The sequence below is a fragment of the Scardinius erythrophthalmus genome, assembly GCF_964197995.2.
Source record: "Scardinius erythrophthalmus genome assembly, chromosome: 12".
In the NCBI taxonomy this organism is placed as follows: Eukaryota; Metazoa; Chordata; class Actinopteri; order Cypriniformes; family Leuciscidae; genus Scardinius; species Scardinius erythrophthalmus.
In genome coordinates this window covers 36,393,371-36,416,500 of record NC_138232.1, presented here as the reverse complement: position 1 = coordinate 36,416,500, position 23,130 = coordinate 36,393,371, and the positions used below count along the sequence as shown (strand labels likewise).

The window sequence follows — 23,130 nt, the reverse complement described above, 5'->3', positions numbered from 1 at the left end:
TTAATGGTTTATATTACAATTTACCGTAGTTTTATAGTTTTAAAAAAATGCTACCGTATGTAGTAATGTCTGTTCAATAATGTAGTGTCTTAAAAACTTTGAAAATAAAAGGAACTTCATCTCATTAGATTTTTTTTACCTAATTAGATCTAACTCATTAGATTCAATTTTATGGATGCAAATCAGAAGATAGGATTATTAATAACAAATGAACGATAAGCTTGGCATCAGTGCCGAAACAGCTCCACAATATGTAACACGTAAAAACAAAAGACTCAAGAGTAATACATTATATGACTGGATGAGCAACATTAAACAGATGATATATTCACACTTGCTCACCAGCACATCAACTGTAGACTAATGTGCCAAGTTATATGGCGCATAAGTCACGTTAGAAAGATATTTACGAGACGAACAGCACCACAATGTCGTAATTATGTGTGGGATCCCAGAGTTTCCGAGTTAGGGCTGTCAGAAAACATGGTGGATGCAATGGTGGATCATATCATTGTTTACAATGTACAGGTTCAGAATGTCATGAGGGTGTAAATAATTACAGGACCTTTTTTACTGAACTATTCCTTTAAAGAAAGCTCAATTTGAAGGATGCATTAGCAAATTTTAGTGTAGCATAGTGCTGTCAAAAATGGTCAAAAAACATAATTAGCAAACAAATTACCAGCTTTCATTGTTTCATTTAAGGCATTTGTTGGGGGACTTTAAATAAAGTGATATTACCTTGATTACCTAAAGGGGTCACTGTATCCCATAATTAAAAGAGCAAGAAACATGTCCTGTACTATTAAAGCGATACTGTATAAAAACCAAGTCTCTTATTCTGTAAGTCTCTAATACATTAGAGATGAATCCACATGACTCAAGAGAAGTAGCTGCATACAAACTATCACATACATACACCTGCCAAATCACACACATTATCTGACTATAGACTATCTGAGATGTGTTGGGAACAGCATTGGAGGAAGACGTTTGAATTAATCAGAGCTCTTAGATACAGTAATGAATTGGTAGGTGGAAAAGAAAAGAAAGAGAGAGGAAGGAAAGGGACTGGGCAAAAGTCGGTTAGCATGTTGCTGTGAGTGTGGAGGTAATGTTACTGTGATAGTGGCTCCTAATGGAAGCTTTCGCTAGCATTATTGAGCTAAAGCACTCAGTTCTTCATATCGCTTCCAAGGTGATGGTCTCCGTCTGTGGACGTTGATCGTACGCGCATGTGTGCGTGTGTGTGGTTCAGGAAAACTATGTTACGGAGGGAAAAATGTCCCCACAAAGTTGGCAATCCTTGTGGGGATGTTTTTTGGTCCCCATGAGGAAAACAGCTTATAAATCATACTAAGTGATGTTTTTTGGAAAATGTAAAAATGCAGGAAGTTTTCTGTGATTATTAGGCTTAGGGTTTGTGGATAGAATATACAGTTTGTATATAATATATCATCATCATCATTGTATTTTTCATTTTATGCTTTCCCATATTCATTTATATCCACTTTTCAAGACAAATTTCCACATTCTCTCTGACTCTTGAAATTGTTGACTTTATTTTAAGACTTCAATGTAAATGCCCTTTTTGCATGTGAAATGAGTAACAGTGCTTCGCTGAATATTATAATAAATGTGCCCCATCCTTCAACAGCCTTTGTTCTCTCCCATATTCATTTAATACATTCTTTATCATTTTATTTTCACTTTTTCATGACCATTTTCCACATTCTCTCTGACACTTGAAATTTCTGATTTATTTATTTTTAATAATTTATTGCTTTTTTAATTCTTCAATGTAAATGGCTTTTTGCATGTGAAATGACTAACAGTGCTTTGGAGAATATTATAATACATCACAATTTTCCCCATCCTTCCACTGCCTCCTTTGTTTCTCATTTTTTAGTTTTTGTTGGCATTTCCATGATTGGACAGGCCAAATTTCTGTTTACCCAACAGGGTATAGTAAATGTGGCCGGTCACGTGTGTTCAGTCAGGATTCCTCATTTCTGGTTCTGGAGAGCCACTTTCCAGTAGTTTAGTACTAATCCTGCTCCAACACACCTGGCTGTATTTATACTGTATAAAAACCCAAAGACCTTAATTAGTTCATTGATGTGTGTTCATCAGTAATTAGAGCTGGAACTAAACATCCAACAAAAGTGGCTCTCCGGTACCAGGAATGAAGAACCCTGATCTAAGTTATGGAAGTGTGAAATGAGACATTTTTGCAGCTATAGGCTGGAATTCACTACATGGCTTTAGCTCAGATTTCTGAACTGATTTGCAGTCTAGAAGAGTCCACAATAGTTGGCGAAAGTTTGTGCCAGTCTGCAGATCTGGACAGATTTGACAGAAAATTGTGTAGTGTTTGATGGGCACAGACTTGATATTTTGAGGCAATTTCAGTAAACATATAGTAGTGTAAGATGTGTCGCTACTGAAACCGTAGCTGTCTTTTTGTGTTCAGAACAATTTATAAGTCTGGTAGTTGTGATCAGATTTTAAAAGCCGTGTGTATTCCAGCCTTTCGTTTCAATAAACGAAAGATATATTACAATACAACAACTATATATTTCAAAAAAATAAAAGAGATTACGTTTATAGTACATTTTCATTTTAAAATATCCTATTTGAGAAAAAGAAAACCTTTATTCTTCAACAACATTGCATTCAACAGGAATTTGGACATCGTTTCTATTGTATAAAATGTTCTCTTGAACCATTACATTTCAATTCCTAAGGATTTGAGCATTGTGCAAGAATACTACTCGTGTACTGGTTCTTCTCTCAGGCCCATTATTGTATGACAGTTACATGCACAGATGTGTAATTTAAAGTGTGTCAGTGTATGTTTTTCAGTGTTTTTCTTTTCTAAATTGGAACATGACAGACTCAGACCCATGCCAGACTAGATATTATATAGTGCTTTGGCACTTGCACAGTCATTTGACTCACATGCTACAAGACAGATGGCCAGAGTGCAAGGATAAATGAAAGAGAGAAAAAGCATTTTGCTTGACTTTTATGCAGATGAAAATACACTGATAGCCACTACAAACCTGAGATTTAAAAAAATTACATAGGTATTTCAAATTCAAATATACGCCACCGTTCAAAAGTTTGGGGTCAGATTTCTTTTCCCCTTTTTTTAAAAAGAAATAAATACTTTTATTCAGCTGCATCAAAGATGCATTAAATTGATCAAAAGTGGCATAAAAGACATTTACAAAATGCTTCTGTTTCAAAAAATACTGTTCTTTTGAAATTCTATTCACTCTCAAAAAAATATTGCAGTTTACACCAAATTTTTAAGCAGACAACCATTTTCAACATTGATAATAATAAGAACTGTTTCTTCAGCACTAAATCAGAATAGTAGAATGATTTCTGAAGGATCATGTGACACTGAAGACTGGAGTTACGATGCTGAAAATTCAGCTTTGCCAGCACAGGAATAAATTACATTTTTAAATATATTAAAATATAAAATAGTTATTTTAAATTGTAAAAATATTTCACAATATTACAATGCTACTGTATTTTTGATCGAATAAATGCAGCCTTGGTGAGCATAAGAGCCAAAACTTGTGAACGGTATTTTATGTTATTTTATGTTTACACAATATGTGTTATTGCTTTCCATCTGTGATTACTTATTAATTGTTGGTCCATAGCTACATGTGTCGGATGCATTTTTAATAATCTCGTGCCCACGAGTGTTTCATTTATATGGCACCATGTCAAATTAAAAACCGTTCAACGCTGTGTTTCAAACACTCCCCCCATCCTCCATTGTTCGGACAAACAGGCGAGTTACTCAATCAAACAGATTGCATTTCCATTCGGTGTAGCTAGTGGTCCAGAAAGAGACTGACCGCCTTCCATTTCTGTCTTTTGCTCTCTCTCTGAGTATGAGAGTTGGATCAATAGCATGTCAGTAAGTGAACTTGTGTGAATCACATCCATTCATCTCTCTCTCACACACACTTCTCCCATTCCACTTTCTGTTTGGGAGTCTAGAGGCAGGGCAGGGCTTTGGCTAGCAGTGTCCAACCGCATGAGTAGGGCATCCCCACACACACCCTTAAAGCGGCGGGTACCGTCTCTCGCTGCGCATGATACTTAACCGATAACCCTCCCCACCACAGCTAGAGGCACTCACATGGCCCCAGACTAGCGTTAGTGCCGCTCAATTGTATTAAGGGCAGAAATGAATGCAGCGTGACCCTTCTTAAGTGCACAAGGCATCTTTGTGCCGAGCGAGGCCGGGCGATCGAGCAGATGCATCAAAGAAAATTCCCCCCCGCGCACTGTGCGAGCAGACAGATAATGCTATTTACCTGAGTGATGCAGCTTGGCCTGCAACAAGACGCAGATGCACGATGTCTGAGTGAAGCAGAGCACTCTGACCGAGCGAGAGAATGTATGTGTGTGTGTTTTCTGTGAGAAGGCATGTGTAGGTGTATTTTAATTTGTGACAGCTTGTTTACTCTGCGTGTGGTGCTTTTAACACGGTCACACGTTCAACATGTGGTGCTAATAAAGCATGCAAATGTTAGATTCCTACCTTAAAATCACAGATGCACGTCACCGTGTCCCCGATTCGCAGACACTCGCCGTCAAACTTGCATGTGTTTGTGTCACACAGAAAAAGATCAGTGTCCTGCTCTTCAAACCCTGTCATGAAACATACACAAATATAGGTTATAGATTACAAACAGATATTGTACAAAACATGCTAAGAACATTTAGCTGTGGTTTTGGGGTCTGTGAGATTTTTTTAATTCACATTTTTATCCAGCAAATTTTTTTTTTTTAAATGACAAAATAGTTTATAATATTACAAAAGGTTTGTATTTCAAATAACTGCTGTTCTTTTGAACTTTCTATTCATCATAGAATCCTGGAAAAAAAACGTTAACGTTTCCACAAAAAAATGTTTGCATCAGAAATGTTTTAAATACTGATAATATTAAGAAATGTTACTTGATCTATAGGAATATAGATGATTATCAGCAGTCATCACAGGAATCAATTACATTTTAAAATGATTAAATTAGAAAACTGTTATAGTTATTTAGTTGTTATTAGTATTTTGTTTTTAGTTATTTTATTAGTATATTAATAATAGTATTCATACTTTACTGTAATTTTGATCAAGTAAATGCAGCCTTGTTAAGAGACTTTCAAAAACAAAAAAAATCTGTCTTACCGACCTAAAACTTTTTAACGGTAGTGTATATAAAGCAAAAAACATTTTACATTATAAAATTAAAAATTAACACTCATTTTACTATTTAGCATTGCACATATTTAATTGATATAATTTTTTAATTGACTGACAGCACTAATTGCAATAACTACTGTAATTTTACACACACATTTTGGGTTTGTTCATAATTTGACAATACCAGTTAGATCAGGTCACAGGAACTCATTTAGCAACCAAGTAAGCGTGTGATGTCTCAAAAAAGGGCTTGAATGTTTCATAATCAGTTCATATCAGTTTAACATCGACAACAATCTTTCCCCTAAGAGCACCAGAGGTCAGATGAAGCACTGTAGTTCCTTAAAACTGAATATACACATCACTTGGTGTGAAACAACCTCACACAATTACTTCCTCGGGACAAAAGGACATTTGGATCCAAGCTGGATAGAGGATATTAAAGCTAAAGCATATCATGAAGGCAGTAGCAAACAACAGATACTCTGTTGCAACAGCTGCTTTGATAAAATAGAGCATATCCGTGTCCCTGGTTTGAGGTCATAACAGCCCAGGGTATGAAGCTTACAGACCTCTGTACAAAATGTGGGCAGGATGTCTCTTAATGGACTGAGGTTTTCTCCTTGTCTGTCAACATAAATGGTAAATTCATATCGGAATACAGCAGACAGCATACACACTAAGAGAAAATAACTAATTAAGTTTTCATTATTGCTAAATACACTTCCAAGGCCTCACACACAACCTCCATATCTGACTATTACATACTGTACAATGCCTTGAGTCAAAATTGAACTCAAAGGCTCCTCCCTGTAAACGCAAAGATGAACAGTATAATTCAAGATGAATATTTCATAAGCTCCACCATCTGCAAGTCAAAGAACAGGATGTGCCGAGCATCAACGTCACACTGTATAAACGTTACAACATGGAGCAATGATGATCCTCGTGAAAAAAAGTGCACTTAAGTGTTTTGATCATATATTTGAAAAATGTGGGACTCTTAGCTTTCAGCTGTTTGCATTGAACAAATCACACAAAAGTAATTGAAATAGCTCAACACAACAAATGTTTCAAGTGGTTTCCCCAATTCAACTGAAAATACCACTTTTAATGACTTCTGCAGTCTCAATGAATAGAATCCCTCACAACAGCACAAATATGCAAAACAGGTGTTGATGCAACTAATCAAGGGCTTCATTAGTTGCACCAGGTGTGCTTGAGCTAGAATACATGAAATATCTGAACTGGCTAGGTTTGTTAAATGTCACGTTTGACTGCATGTTAGAAACATGGCTAAGTCAAAAGAATGGTCCAAAAAGTTAAGAGAAGATATCATCACCGTTCACAAACAAGGAACAGGATAGAAAAAGATAGCGAAGTCACTAAATGTTCCTAGAGACAGTTTGAAACATAGTTTGCAAGTTCAAAGTTAAAGAAACAGTGGTTACACTACCTGGACGGGGCAGAAAAAGGAAGCTATCAACGGCTAAATCCAGATTTCTGAGAAGGCAGGTTCAGAAAAATCCTTGAGTGACTGCAAAAGTTCTGCAGCAAGACTTGGTGGCAACAGGCACTGAGGTTTCAGCTGCACAGTAAGGAACGTACTTAACGCATACAGGAACTCCGATATGTACACCACTACTGACCCAAAAGCACAAGAAAAGTAGGCTCCAATTTGCTCAAAATCATATGAATAAGCCACAGAAGTTTTGGGATTCTGTTCTGTGGAGCAATGAAACAAAACTGGAACTTTTCGGCCCTATAGATCAGCGATATGTCTGGAGGAAGAAGAATGAAGCATTTGCTGAAAAGAACACTGCCTATAAGCATGGTGGGCTCGTGATGCTCTGGGGCTGCTTTGCATCCTCTGGCACTGGAATTTGAAGAAGGCGGTAGCAGCATGCAAACCCAAGAATATTACTGAACTGGAGGCCATTGTTCATGGGGAATGGGCTCAGATTCCTCAGAAACGCTGCCAGAAGCTGGTGTACATACATCTTGTTTGCAGCAGGTCATTCTACTAAGTAAGATGCTTGCCATGAAGGGGTATATTAATTTTGAGACTGCAGAAGTCATTAAAAGTTGCATTTTATATATATATATATTTTTTTTTTTCAACAAAGGACATTTTTGAACACTATAGCCCTTAAATACAATGAAGTTGCAATATGTTTAATCACGGGATTGGGACGGGACAGGAACATTTTTTAGCGGGAAAATTTTTCGTATTTTAATGACAAGACATTTACTAGGCTTTGTTTTTGTTCACATTTTCATTTTTATTCTCGAACTTACAGGATAAGCATATGTATGCATGCTACATTATGCATTTATTTATTTATGAAGAGAAAGTTTAAAAGAGACTGTGGGTCACTTTTCAGGTTTCATCATGATTTTTTTGTCCAATAAATCGCAAATATATTTGTGCTTTGTTAATTTTAATATGACAAAAAGTCTCAGCTTTCAAATTCTGTCCATTTTATCACAAAATTCAAAGAACAAATGCCGTGTTGGCGCTCTTTAATGTGGCGCGAGAGATCACTGTAGCACCACAGCGGGAGTGAACGCCATCATCCCTTTCTCTTTACGTTGCAGAACGAAATAAACATGAATGAACATCAGAAAATGTGTTGAAAGATTCAGTCCAACTTACTGGAATCGCTCAATCCGTGTTTCAACCGCAGAAAGATGTCAATAAAAAAGCTCGTAAGCAATCTCACTTAACTCAGAAAAGCCATTCCTTGATAGTCAGCAAGAGCGCACTCGCCACCAAGTGGACAGGAGTGAGAATTACAGTTACAAGTTACAATATATCAGCCTCAGTGTAATCTTTCAAAATGACGGACGACTTTCAGATATTTCCGTCACTGCTAATTATCCGTCAATGACGGAAATGTTTTGGTTACCGTGACCTGTGTGTGACACTGAAGACTGGAGTAATAATGCTAAAATAAAATCAGCTTTACCATCACAGGAATAAATTACATTTTAAAATATATTCAAATAGAAAAAGGTTATTTTAAATTGTATTAATTTTTCACAGTATTACTGTTTTACTGTATGTGATCTAATAAATGCAGCCTTGGTAAGAATAAGAGACTTTACTAAATCTTACCTACCCCAAACTTTTGAATGTATGAAATCTATGTAGGAATATATAATATGAAATCTATGTAGGAATATATAAATGTCATAATAGCCTACATATCATTTAAAAAAAATATATCTAAGCTTAGTAAGCTTCTTTTGATCCTTCTAACACTATGTGACTTTGCATAGCGGTTATTGGAATTATTTTGAGATCTGGAAAAAAAACTTGTAAAAAAATGCTATATTGATAATATATGACACTCATGTAGACAAACTTATCTGAGCCCAAATTAATGAGGAGTGGAGAAAGAAAATAAGATACAGGAAGAGAGAGAGCGAGCTCAGAGCACAGATGGGAGATATGATTTCTCTCGCTGAGATGAGACATGCATAAAATTTAAATATTGCCGGATCAGTTGTGTCTGGCTGTGCAGCCCATCATCTTCAGCGATGTTGCAGACTACTTAGCCGAGACAAACGAGTGGGTATGCGTGTGTGTGTGTGTGTGTGTGTGCGAGAGAGAGAGAGAGAGAGAGAGAGAGAGAGAGAGAGAGAGAGAGAGAGAGAGAGAGAGAGAGATGGGGAGGGGGGGAGGGGGGTGACACAGAGTGATACAGCGGTGCTGAAACAAGACAAGCAGCCAAAGTCTCAGGATAAGTAAGTCTGTGAGGAATGATAATGAACCAGAGACAAGCAGGCTGAGTGGAACAGAAAGACGACACACACCATATGACACTGCAAACAAAATAGAGAATTTCAGAGTAGGAGTTGTGGCACTCCAGTGCTGGGGTCACTTCCATTTCTATTCATCATATTCAGTGGATTCAGTGCTTCGCATGCAAAATCAACTGTCAAGATTTTGTGCTTTGAATTGCACTATAACTAACATAAGGAATTTAATGATTAGATCAATAATTATAAGTACTTTTGAGGTATATATACTCAATATATATATATATATATATATATATATATATATATATATATATATATATATATACCCCTGCTAAAATTAAAAAATAACAATTAATACAAATTAGCATTGCTCGCAAAACCTTTGCTTTCCAAAGAAAAACATTGTGTTCCTTTGCAAAACTTTTCCATCCCCGGAAAACTTTTGTGTTCTTTGCAAGTGAAAAAAAACAAAGCACAAAAGCATTGACATACAGTATATATAAGCATTGATATACATATATGTAAAAGGGGCTGTCAGTCAATTCAAATTTGTTACATACACTGATGAATTAATCAAATTAATCACATATTAGCAGATAAAAACATCAATAAAGATCATTCAAAGACATTACATTGTGGCATAGCATAGAGTAAAGCACTGAACAGAAATGAGAGTGGCTTTAGACGTCAACATACTGTTTGTAGGTCAATGTACGCAAGCAGAGGAACATATTTGTCCATTACAGTATGTTGCGTCTCTTATTTGGAATCGAATATGACTGAAAGTAATTGCGAGTGAGTCAGATGTTAATTTGGTAACCACTCCAACTATTTCAGTGTGTAAGTGAGATGTTTTAGAGTTTGTGTGTGACTCATTTCCAAGTCACTTTGATTGACTCATTAAAAATAACCAACTTTCATTGGCGAATCAGGCAACACTGGTTGCATAGCCTGGTTGGCTTTTACATCTCAGAATTAATTAAGACTGCACATCCATATTATCTCATCTAAAATTGTTAACTGGTAATATGATTACATGATATCGCAAACTACAGAGAACGTTTATAGTGTAACCAGCAACTGAGCTTAGCATAGCTAATTTTCTCTAAAGAAAGAGATAGTGTGGTAGTTTAGCTAGCTACACTGTTTGGGTGAACAGTGAACTTCACACAGGAAGTGGCATAGAAAATACAATGACAACAACGGAACTGAAAGTTTACAAAAAGTGACACCAGAGTTATCAGAACATTTGCTGACAAACAACACATCACAAGAAATCTGTGCTTGCATATGTTGCGCTAATGAACTCGGGGCAAGGTTTCTTTGAACTAAAACATCTGCTAAATGAATAAATGAATATGCAAATGGACTGAGTATCGTTAACCCACAGGGTGCAAAAGCTACCGAGCATCTGCAGTATTACCTAAGCTCACACTAATGTGAGTTATTGCTACCAGACCGCTGTTGTGTTCATGAACAGAGATATTTTATTACAGTGTAATGTGCAATATATTTGAGATGTCGGCTAAAGGAAACATTAAAAATAATTCTTAATGTGCAATCACATGCATCTTGTTTACAGCTGAAAAAATAGAAATCCAATTTTATATATTTTTTTATATAATTTTTCTTTTTTTTTATTTAGTCCCAAAGGACCCCTAAGCGATTCCATTGGCTGAAAGAACTTTTATTGCTTACTCTATTCAGTGCCTGATTAGAAATCCAACAAAATCGCTTTATCGTGTTGTCTTAACTATTTTGACCATTAATGTCTAGGTGGACTAAATTAAACAGGCAAACTAATTGTTCATGACACCAGCGGTATCTTGTAAAAGTAAAGATGTACAAAACCACATACAGTATTTTAAAAATCAGCTAGTTATTGAATTGTCTGCACGACTAATCAAACCATGTACAATTATGCAGGTTTTGGGTTCACCTGACCATGATTGGTCATATTTCTTAAAGGAGAACTCCGGTCAATTTTAACATTGAGCTAATTTTTTTGTCAATTTTGAGTGCTGTCAATACAGAGAACAACGACAAAAATCGGTGTTGCGTACACCGTGTTATCCTCTTTTTAAAATTTGCACCCTGTTGACTTCAATGGGGCATATTTTAAACCTGCTTTTACCCTCTTAACATCCTTGATGTGTCATTCCAAGTGCATAGGTCATGTGAGTGATTCCTTTAGAGTTAACACAGGTGAATCTGACTGCAGTAGATGTGAAAGATATGAATAAAAATGAAGTTAATTCGGCCAGCGCTCATACCTGTATTTACATCCTGTTTTCGGTTGAAGTCCAAAGTAGTCGATTGTCGAGTTCACGCGCATATGTTTAGTTACCTATGATCACGCGCGTGAACTCGACAATCGACTACTTTGGACTTCAACCGAAAACAGGATGTAAATACAGGTATGAGCGCTGGCCGAATTAACTTCATTTTTATTCATATCTTTCACATCTGGTGTAGGCAACACCGATTTGTGTCGTTGTTCTCTGTATTGACAGCACTCCAAATTTACAAAAAAATTAGCTCAATGTTAAAATTGACCGGAGTTCTCCTTTAAGGGTTTTGACATAAGATTCTTGTGTAGAGAATGGAGAATGCAGGGATCTTAAGACACATTTTTTTAAAGGTAAAACTATTTTCAACCAAAATTGCACAAGACACGATTCAACGGTCAAATACATTAATCTGAATGTGTATGGCGGTTGATTCAGTGCCATAAGGGATGTACTTAAAGTCAGCATGAAATGGAAATTCAACCTATTTTAAACATTTCATCCATGCATATCTTTCTTCTTTTTTTTTACCTTGTATTTTTTAATCACAATGGTATAACTCTATCCTCCAGTAAAATGACAGACTTCTCTCTGGTTCCATATGCCCTATGTCTTCCATCATTTCAACTGCAAAAACCTTGTCCCTTTCTTACAATGGACTGAAAGCACGCATTTAGATCTGCTTCTATCCAATAAATAACCGATGGATGGAACCAAGTCCTGTCCTACACTTTTTTTATTTTTCAATGATTAGTTTCACTCGGATGTACATCACAATACAGAAGCTACAGTCCGCTACATTGCAATTTTAAAGACCCAACTTTTCCAAGAGTATTTTACTGTATAAACTAACAGGCTAAAGCACAGCATGCAAACATCATGCTAATGAAAGCAATGCAACTGAAAAGTCAGTAATCAGTCGGCCATTGTGACCCATTCATAGCTGTGTGGAAGGCTACACTCTCTCTGCGCTATTAAGTGAATGCACAGGCTTTACATACATCTCTGACAATTAGAAAAAAAAAAAAAAAAAAAAAAAGATTTTCACCCAGAAATTGCTAGTAAATTTCACAATTAATAACAAAGAAACTGTAAGTAACACTGAATTAAAGTCGGCATGAAACATATATGTGATAGGCTTTTCAGTAAACACGTATTCAGAGAAGAGAAGAGAAGAGAAGAGAAGAGAAGAGAAGAGAAGAGAAGAGAAGAGAAGAGAAGAGAAGAGAAGAGAAGAGAAGAGAAGAGAAGAGAAGAGAAGAGAAGAGAAGAGAAGAGAAGAGAAGAGAAGAGAAGAGAAGAGAAGAGAAGAGAAGTGAAGTTGTTGCATAAGGGAGGGTAACAAAAAAATTTAAAAATAATGATGTGCAAGGATAAATAATTTGGAATAAAAACTACAATATTCCATTAAAAAAAATAATTGGTAGAAAGGCTTAAACAGTATTTTTTTGAAAATAATACATAATGATCGATTTTTTTTTACATTGTAGTAAACAGATTTCCCATACAGTGAAATCTCAGTATTTCAGTAGTGATTTGTGGGCTGTCACGCCTCCTGGGTTCAGTCACTGACGGTTGTTGACGCTAGCCTTGTTGGTAACAAATGCATGTAAGTGAGCACTACCCTGTCTCTCATAACAGATGGTCCAGTAAGAATAGCCCGGCCATTAGTGCAGTATTTATACACTCATCATTAATCTACCATTGAGCTCGTTGGCTTTCTTTTTCAAAAATAGACAAGCAGGAAAAGAACTGGTGTTAAATGAAGGACGTAGCTCTGTCTGTGAATTTTTTGGAGGTACCCTTGGAAAAACCTTGGTGTGTACAAGATTAATAAGGACTGAACTTCGCACCTTCTGGCACACCTGTGGAGGATCGACCCAAAACCCCTGGGAGTCGAGCTCGGTTTCACCGCCATATGGCTGCATGTGACAGCTGCCCATAAGTACCGATCGAATGAACAGTGTTTCCTGTCTGTCTCGTGTAGCCAGACAAATCGCATTCGCTCAAGATTTTATCTGGAGAATCACGTCACAATGCGAGTTTGGATGGCTGAGAGCACACACCGACAAAAATACACACATTAATATCTGAAACGTTTCAAGGGTCGTAACTATTTTACCAGAATGCAGAAAATTCAATTACATGTGCTAATTTAACAAATTAAGGAGCCCACATGAATCCCACACATTCCAAAGCAGAGCAACCTTTTTTACCACTTTGAAAATGGAGGGAAACCAAGGCCTAAGAGATAGAAGACAATGAGCTGTGCAAATGGAAGTTATTTTCCCCTTTTATCCATGTGATTTCACTCACTTTTGCTTTAGAAAATCTCTGTTTTTAATACGAAACAAATCTTGTCCAAATCACTGCCTGACCGACCTGATATAATCATCAGTCCCACAGTGAATTCAGGCCTACAGAATGGCGCTTAAAACACGGCAAAATTGACATGCTCATTGTTCACAAAGTTCTACACAGCTTTCTCCTTTTATCATAGTTACTAACAAAAGCTTGGTAGTCCAAATTTACAATGCTAAAGATTTTCATTCAGTCAGACAAAAGTAAGATTCATATTTTTAAAATTATGCATTGTGTCATGTATACTTATTGTAAACACACTTTCACCAGCACAGCAATATCACCTCAAAAAGTTTAGCTGATTTTGATAATTATCAGCATTTTATTGACATGTAAATGCACTCATTGAGCCATGACTGCAATAAACCACCTCTCTACAAAATCTGCTCAGTTTATTTACTTTTAAACAGTTTTGCCAGTAGCTTATGCCAAACAGCCTTTTACTATGCAAAGTGTGAGTCACTGAGAATAACGCCACACAAAGTAAGTGATTTGACAATTTACTGCGTTTTAAAGCCATGCATTAAATCTCATCGAGACAAGATTTACACCCAAATCACAAAAAAAACTGAAGCTGTGAATCTTCTCCTCTGAAGATCTTTAACATAGTCGTTTCTAAACGGCCTCCATTTGTGAATGTGTTTTTAAACTGAGAAAGTTTACATTGTATGCGTTAAATACACCCCAGTAACAGTGACTAGATTGTTTCAGTTCTGTTTGTAATTTCCTATCATTTCCATCATCCAAATTCATGTTTTATTCTAATTATGTACATTAAATGATGTTTCATTAACAAAGTGATCTATCCAATCAACACGTCATTCCAATCAGATTCAGCAATTAACAAATATATCCAATTAGCATGAGAGAAGGCCTCTATACAGTTTTCAGCATCCTTCCACCACCCCGACTCCTCACTCTTTGCTGGTTCCTACCGCAGCCAGGAATACAGGGGGAGTACTCTGGGTTCGGTCCAAAATACCGAGCTCGGAGCCCTCTGCTCGGACAGCAGGCCAAATACGCATACTCCTTTACTCTATCTGATGATTTGTAAGTGTGAACTCGTGAACTAACTTTAAAAGGGTAAATCACCGCTGGTGCTGCTTTTAATAAAACTTGGCTGTCTATGAAGTAGAAAGGTTGTGTTCATTGCTTTGTGCATAGGGATCATTGTTCAAGCATTGAATTTGATATTTGTTTCTGTGCAGCCCCATCCAAATTTGTGGGCTATGTCCTTAATCTTTCGCAGCCCTAGGATATACCACATATTAGTAAGATATACCATTGTACATCTTACAATACAAGTAATACTTGTGTAAGATATATTAGATATATTGCCTATTCTTATTATATGATTCATAAGATATATTGCCTGCTGTTTGATGCAAATGCATCAAATAATTGTGTAATTATTTGAAGAACATAATAGATGGATTCAGGTCAAAAGGAGTCAAAGCAAACTGATTCAACAAATATGAACGTTTTGGTAGATTTTTTTCATCTACAGTACTTAAAGTCCCCCTACTGTGCTATTTTAAAGGTTCCTAATTTGGGATGTCTCCTATAATAAGTTTACATGCATCCAAACTCTTTAATGTTCTTATAATATGCATTGCAGCATCACCTTTTTCTCTCACAGTGTCTGAAACGGTTCAATTAATGATCCGACCTCTCTAAACCCCTCCTTTCCCTACTCTGCTCTGATAGGTCAGATGGCCCAGTCTGTTGTGATTGGTCTACCGCTTACAGCACGTTTCAAAAACGAAACGCCCATTACCAAATCTAAATCCCAGCTCCGGAGGCTTCAGCCCTTGCATACACAGCGATACGAATAGTAACGATGGCGTTGGTTTAACCATATCAATTTGAGCCCGAGTCCTCGTCCTTTGAAACTGCATGTAAAGTGGATTTGCTTTCGCCGCACAGAAAACAGCGTCTTCTCGACATGTCAACAACACAAACCAAACTCTTCCAGGCCTCACGTACAACTAGTGTTTGGGAGCTTGTCAAAGTAGACATTGTTCGCAATAAATACTATATGCTGGCAATGGCATTATGCAAATTTGTAACAAACCTATGTAGGAATTGCAGAATTATTGACGACTCATTTTAGGCAGTTCAGAATTGGTTCTTTCTTTTGGCAAACAATAACTCCATTTACTGTGGTCTTTAAAACCTTACACACTGTGTGAAAGGTAATATATGAAAAAGCATAATAGGGTATGCTTTAATTTACAAAAGATTGCTTCTTTGATCAGTAACTTAGAAAAGGTAAAGAATCTTAAATATTTCTTATTCATTTTACATCATAGCTAGACTGAAACCTTTCTGTTTATTTACAGGTTTAGATTGTGAATCCCTGGTAAAGCTTCTATGTTTGCATGTTGTTCAGGTGTGTGAGCACGTAACCTGTTTTCTGTGTTTAGGAATTGTAGAACAGAGGAAATAACAATGTTCAGAATGAAAAACAGAAACATCTGCCATCATGCATATTTAAAGAGGGTGCTCTTCCTAACCACTCAGCTTTATGAGTGTGCACTCTGTGGGGACGTCTCTGATTACTGTCCTTTATTTCTCCTGCTCACCTCCAGGTACACAACTCACACTCCACCATTCAATACCAACTCGCTCTTTCTCCTTTAACGAGCCAAGCGGCATTATTATTTTATAACAAACACTCTTGCGTTAGCCATTCAATTAGCCCTGCAACATCTTCTAGTCATGCCTCCTCTGAGCCAAGTAATGATGGCAGAACAGAGATAAATAGAGGAGAGAACTCTCTTCCTGCTCATTTTTCTTGACTGAGTAGTGGCATCCTTCCTGTGCTCTACTGGATTAAATCTCAATAATGGCATTAAAGGCGGGATAGAACAGAGAGAGCCGAACGGAAAACCCCAAGAAACCCAAAATAGGGCACCACAACTTCCTCATTAGCCCAGGAGCTCAGACAAGCTTTCCCCGAAGACCTTCCACTCTCATAGTCTTTCTATTTCTTCTTCTCTCCCTCATACACACAAACGCAATCAAACTAGGCTCCGGCGCACCGAGTGTCTAAGGAATGAGGAATAAAGCGCTGAGGTGCAGGATTAGACTAATCCCTGTGGTCTTTCACAGTCTGAAGGAGAGAAAAATTTGCAGATGAAAGGCCAAAATAGTCAGGTGCTTTCCTCCATACTGAAGTTATACAATGCAAAAATCTTCTCTTTCAGTATTTTGGTGTCGTTTTCCAGAAAGAAAAAAAAATCCTTAAATCAAAATAATCAATGCATTTCTGAATCACATAAAAAAATATAGTTATAATGAATAAATAAAGTTAAAAAAAGATGATCAGCATACCCATTTGGGTGGTAATAGAATTTGGTTTGTCCCCCATGAATTCCACAAGTTTGTGAAAAAACGTATGATTATGTTATACAGCATGATTTGAGAATGATCCCAAGAGATCACTAGATTTCGAACACATTTTTAATGTGAACATTTATTGTTATTCCCCCATTTGGCAAATAGCTTTGTCTTGTTTTAGGTATAAAACGAGATATTCAAGCTATGCCAAAATAAGAAATTTGTCTTAAGAAAGAATAAGAAAGAAGTCTTAATATCTTTCTCAACCAAATCCATCATGTTTTAAGTATCATTTTTACTGGAAAATATGGGTTGTGCAATTTTAAATGTTCCTAATTTTGTTTTGGATGTTTCCATGCATCCAAGGTAAAAAAAAACACTTTAATTTTCTCAGCATACATTGAACATCACCTCTTTTCTCACAGTGTCTGAAACGGCTCAATGAAGGATTCAGTCTCTATAAAGCCCTCCTTTCTGAGAGCTTCCTCTGCTCTGATTGGTCAGATGGCCCAGTTTGTTGTGATTGGTCTACCGCTTACACCGCATATCAGAAACGAAACGGCCATTGCCATATCTTAATTTCAGCTCCAGTGGTTTCCTCAGCAGCACTTCTATTCTGTACACAGAGATACGGACAGTAACAATGGCGTCGGTTTTACCGTATCAATTCCAGTGTTAGTCCTCATCCTAAGGATGTGCATGCAAAGTGGATACGCAATGCAGAAAACAGACATGTCGACAACATTTGAGGGCAGGTCAAAGTACTAAGTAGACGATGAAGACCATGGATGGCCTGAAATGATGCAAATTTGTTACAAACCTACGTAGATATGTTACGGGATTGAGACTGGAATTGTTGACGACTCGTTTCGGCAGTTCAGAATCTATTGATCTTTACAACTTTGCTGATCTTTTACATTAACTAACAGCTATACTGCACACTACATGAAAGGTAATATTAAAAAAAGCATAATAGGGGCACTTTAAGAGGAATGATTGGCAGTTTACCATTCTGTGAGAGCCAAGCAACCATTTATGGGTCATTTAAACAATCAAATAATCTCTTTATTAGCTCCTTGATGCCCTCAGTAGTTCACCAGCGGCGTAACCTGCCTAAACTAGTGTGCATGACTGTGTAAGGCTGCCAAAGAGAAAAGAAGCTTACAACAAAAAGACATGTAGTGTAACGGACTTTGATAGATCTGCATTGAAATATAGTCAAGCCAGCCATCTGGCAGCTTGTCTATCTGACAGCTTATTTTATCAAGCTCTGCTTTCGACACTTGTGACAGCACTGTGGTGGGGTTACATGATGGGAAGGAATCGATACGACGGAGCCCAGCCCAACACACACAGAATGAGAGAGAGGAGAGAAGAACATGTCAACAGCAAATTTACAGGTCTGCTGTACTCTAATTCCCTTCATTTTAATCAGATTTTTTACTGACGTGTCTAAGTAGAGAGTAAATTGTTTTATGAAGGAGGTTCAGCACTGAATTATCTCACATAGGCCACTGTAGGTCTGTGCAACAGATAGATTTCTTGTAGGCTGTTGCCCCCCTACAGCTATTTAAAGAGAAACATAATTGCACAGCAGGGCCCTTTGTTCCCAAAGTATCTCTGACAAGCGCTCCCTTTCAGTGCTACATTTACTCCCCTGATATGGAGTAAAGCAGCACCAGATGTACTTGTTTGGGGCCTGATGATAGCCTTAACAGATTTCACATGCACAAATGCTTACCGGTAAAACCTTGCGGTTACAAATCGTTGCTGGTAACTCCAAAGTTGCACGTGTACTGAAAATCTGAGCTACCTCTCAGGATCACAATCCACACTAACAAGTTTACCTGTAGCTGGTCCCTAGGGCAGCGCCCTCACATCTTTGTGCCTAAAGAACGCATATTAGCACATTAAAGTAATAATATGCACCCTAATAATACAGCGCAATGTTCACCATTATGGGATTGAACAGGTATAAATGTGTACCTTCGAGGGTACTAACCTAGTGACAAGCGGTAACATCCCCATTTCTTTTCCTTGACATTGCACACACCAGAGTACAACAAGTTATTTGTCTGCCTGAGGAGATGTGCTACCAACGTTGAAATTTTAAAAATGACATGGATCATCTATAAGATTTTCACATAGATCCCAGTGTTTCCTACAGAATTCTATTTTTTTATGTTCTAATGTCATTAATTAAAATATATTTGTTACAAAAATACTAGACTACTACCTATGTTGTATGTAGGCTATGTTGCAGTCAGTAATACTGACTTAATTTCAGATTCGCAAGTACACAAAACGACGTGCTCAATTTCGAAATCCCTTGCAGTTCAGTAAGTGAGTCAAATGTTGATTTAGTACCTACTCTGAAGATTTCATTGAGTTCATTCAAGCTGAGTAAAATCGATAACGTGTGATGTCCTTGAGTCTTTTTGAACAATTCCTTAAAAGAGTCATTCGTTCGTGAGTCGGACTACACTGATGGCGTAGCATGGTTGTATATGCCATTAGGTCTTTTGCCATTATTTTGCAGTATTACTTTTTTATCTCATTACATTCAATTTAGAACTCAAACTCTCAACTTGTATTAGGGTGACGGTGACCCATGACAGATCAAGACTCCAGGTGGACTAAACATCTAATAAGCTAGCCTATGTGTGTTTAGTTATTCTAAATAAAATCCCCAGCTCAATGATTAATTAATAACCCCGTTAAAAACAGACAAACTTGTGAGAATAGTCGCGCAAAGGTGCACGAACAGAGGAGCGTGTTCGGGTCTCTTACCGGAGCAGTTCCACCCGGTGGGTGTTTGACAGTCGCTCAACGATGACGGGAACGCGCAAAGTTTTTTCAGTGGTAATATACAAAAAAAGCAATAGGTCGTAAGTAACACTAAACGTGTCCAATTATCCTGCCGCGGTCTGCGTGTCTGTCGCAGCACAGCGCAAAGAGCCATCTCAGTTCACCGGGAATGACACGGGGACATGAACCGAGGGATCCGATCCCACGACGAGCGCAGGCGACACAGATCTCAGCAGCGGAGCAGTGATACACATCTTCCGGGCAATGCTGCGATGATCCCCATGTATGTATGTGCTCTGATACCGGTGCGGTTGGACTATCTGTCTTGACAAGTGGAAGTGTCCGGTTGCAGTGGTGAAACTCAAAGCTGAGATGAAAAGATATAAACATCCAAGCGTGGACCTGAAAAAGCTGTCCGGATCCACTAGTTGATCATGCTGATCACTCCATTCTGAGGGGGAAATAATGCTAAGCGCTGGCTTAAGTATCTCTCTCTCTCTCTCTCTCTCTCTCTCTCTCTCTCTCTCTCTCTCTCTCTCTCTCTCTCTCTCTCTCTCTCTCTCTCTCTCTCTCTCTCTCTCTCTCTCTCTCTCTCTCTCTCTCTCTCTCTCTCTCTCTCTCTCTCTCTCTCTCTCTCTCTCTCTCTCTCTCTCTCTCTCTCTCTCTCTCTCTCTCTCTCTCTCTCTCTCTCTCTCTTCCTACATGAGGTCTGTCTGAGACTGTCTTGTTCGGCTGGTGTCTGGCTCTGACTGTGAGGATGAGGATGATGATGGTGATGAAGGTGAGAGGTGGGCACCCGCTTCGGCGGCGCGGATTGGCTATATGGAGTGTAGCGGGTACCGAGCCGTGTAATTCAGCATCACAAGCGAAGATCAAGAGTGCAAGTGAGACTTCCTTTACCCCGGGCGGAAATATAGCCTACAAAAGATGTTTACTTATTCACGTCATAGCTTTGACCTAAAAAAAAAAAAACTGCTCTAACGAGTACAAATGCATTTGTTGACTTTTACTCGACTTAATAAGCAAACTTTTTCGCATGTCTCCAGACATTTACTTTTGCACCTGAACGAACACAGTTGCAAATAAGCTGCTCGCTGATGTCCGATTCGCAAACACATTGTTTGAATGAATCATTTGAGTCGATTCTTCCATGTATATGCTTATGGGTTCGCAAAGCTTTCTGAACAATTCTGAATCAAATCACAAGAAGCACCCTGAAACACGTAATTGGAAGAAAAGAATGTTCATGTAAGCTTTAATCTGTTTAATCTGTATATATATATATTCATATAAATTAATCTGATAGATGTAAGGCTTTATTATTTGGAGCGGTGTGAATTTTTTTATATTGTTCATATGACAGAAGTCTACCACCTTTATTGTAGAACTGTTACTTTATTGGCTACAAAGTTAAACCGAAAATATTAACCTATAGTTTAAATGGTGTCACAATGAAACACTGACAAAATATTTTGCATATATTGCAAGCATGACAAAATATTAATATTTTGTTATGCTTGCCCAAACAAAAATGTAGAGTGTTCTGGGTACTTGTCAGGTTGCTTGGGTTTTCTCTGTTTTTATTTAATGATGTTTTGTTCTCATCTTGAACAACAGTGATAATTGCCTTAGTGATCACCACTAATTATGAAACCAACACCTGCAATGCATGCTGGGAAAACATGCATCATCCTGTATATTGCACTTGAGGTATTATTATTGGAAACCTAACCAAGCATGGAATCTGGACTTTTTATGTTAATTCCTACTATTTCAGGTGCGTTGCAGCATAATTGTTTTGCTTCCTCTTTTATTTTGTGTTGTTGTGCATCGGTTGGTTCATTCACAACACATCGGTTGGTTACATTCACAACACTAAACTCTTGATTATCTAAGCCAGTGCCAAGTCCAGTAACAGTCTCTAAATGGAATGATGCATAAGCACTTTTCTTCTCAAATCCCATCTCATCCAACATTTAAGTGAATTGCCCCACATGAGTTTGTGCTTCTCTGTGTTTCATTTCATGAGCATGCACAGTGAAGCAGTGTGTCATTCATATCTGTCTGTCAGCTTGAGAACAGAATAAGCAAAGCACACACACTGTTCATAACTCTCCTCTCCTATCACACCCAGTTGGTGTTTGTTCTCAGGATAAGGATGCATGACTTAAACTCAATTAAAGTCAGTTGCTTCCCATCTATTTACTACAACCAATTTTGCCAGACTGCTACTTTCACTATTTGGACCAAACACTGACATAACGTGATGTTTAACTGTGAATTACATTATTGAAGAGAGACAACAGACATTTAAAGTGGCCATGTTATGCCCTTTTACAAAGATGATTTTGTTGTTGGGGTCTGCTAGGATGGGCTTTCATGCTTGAATGTAAAAAAATATATATATATTTTTCACATATTTTACTCTGTTGCAACACCTCTCTGTCCAGTCTGTCAGTAATGCTCGGTTTAGTTGAAGCCCCTTCTTCCAAAAAGCTCAATGATTGGTCGGCTGGAACAGTGTGTTGTGATTGGTGGGTCGCTTTGAGCATGTTTTGGAAATGTCACGCCCCTTACCATAACCGCAAGTTTCAGCTTCGCAGGTATAAACACTAATGATGCCGTCAGTTTTGCCTTATCAGTTTGACAGATTTGGGGTGGAAAAAAAACAGCGTCTCTTCGACATGGCGACAACACACTACTAACACAAATCAACCAGGCCTCTGCCATATTCTTTGTGTATGCCTTAGGAGGGAATTTAAAGGAGGAATATTGTGACGTGTTGGTTCCAAGAAGAAAACTGAAGACTACAATCGAGCCGTTTCAGGGATTTCAGAAACAGTGCTGATATAGAGAATAACTCCCTTTGAAGTAGACTTTGTGCTTTATAACTTTGCAGAACTGTTTCATGGTCAAGCAGAAACATTACGCACTAAAGAAAGTTGAAAATAAAAAAAAAACTGCATAATAGTTAATCTTTGATCAGAAATTAAAATAACCATAATCACTTAATTTGTTGATTAATCAATCGATTTGTTCAAATTAGGCAATCAACTCATGAGACACTTGGTATCTGTCACAGTTTGAGAACCACTGTTCTAGTGTAAAGTAAACATGTCTCGACCTAAATCCTTTAGGGGCTGGTTCAAGTTTGGGGCATAAATTCAATAGCAGGAAATGATATTGAAGAATTGAGGAAATAAAGGTATTAAAAAGTATATTAGAAAAAAAAATATCTCAAAATATATAGTATGTTACCATTAAAATATATGTTAAAATTATATGTTAGATGATAAAATCTCAAAGTATTTTGTTATTGCATACAGTGCC

The 23,130-nt window shown here is 37.5% G+C and overlaps 1 protein-coding gene across 1 annotated transcript in view; it reads right to left on the bottom strand.

The window, feature by feature from the left end:
- Positions 1–20,317, bottom strand: part of tmeff2b (transmembrane protein with EGF-like and two follistatin-like domains 2b) — a 68,869-nt gene extending 48,552 nt beyond the window's left edge. Inside the window, exons 1-2 of the mRNA XM_081380678.1 lie at positions 19,783–20,317; positions 4,574–4,683 (exon numbers count right to left, since the gene is read on the bottom strand). Coding sequence (XP_081236804.1) covers positions 4,574–4,683; positions 19,783–19,954 — 282 coding nt within the window. The 5' untranslated portion in view covers positions 19,955–20,317. The remainder of the gene's footprint in view (positions 1–4,573; positions 4,684–19,782) is intronic.
- Between the last annotated feature and the right edge of the window lie 2,813 nt (positions 20,318–23,130).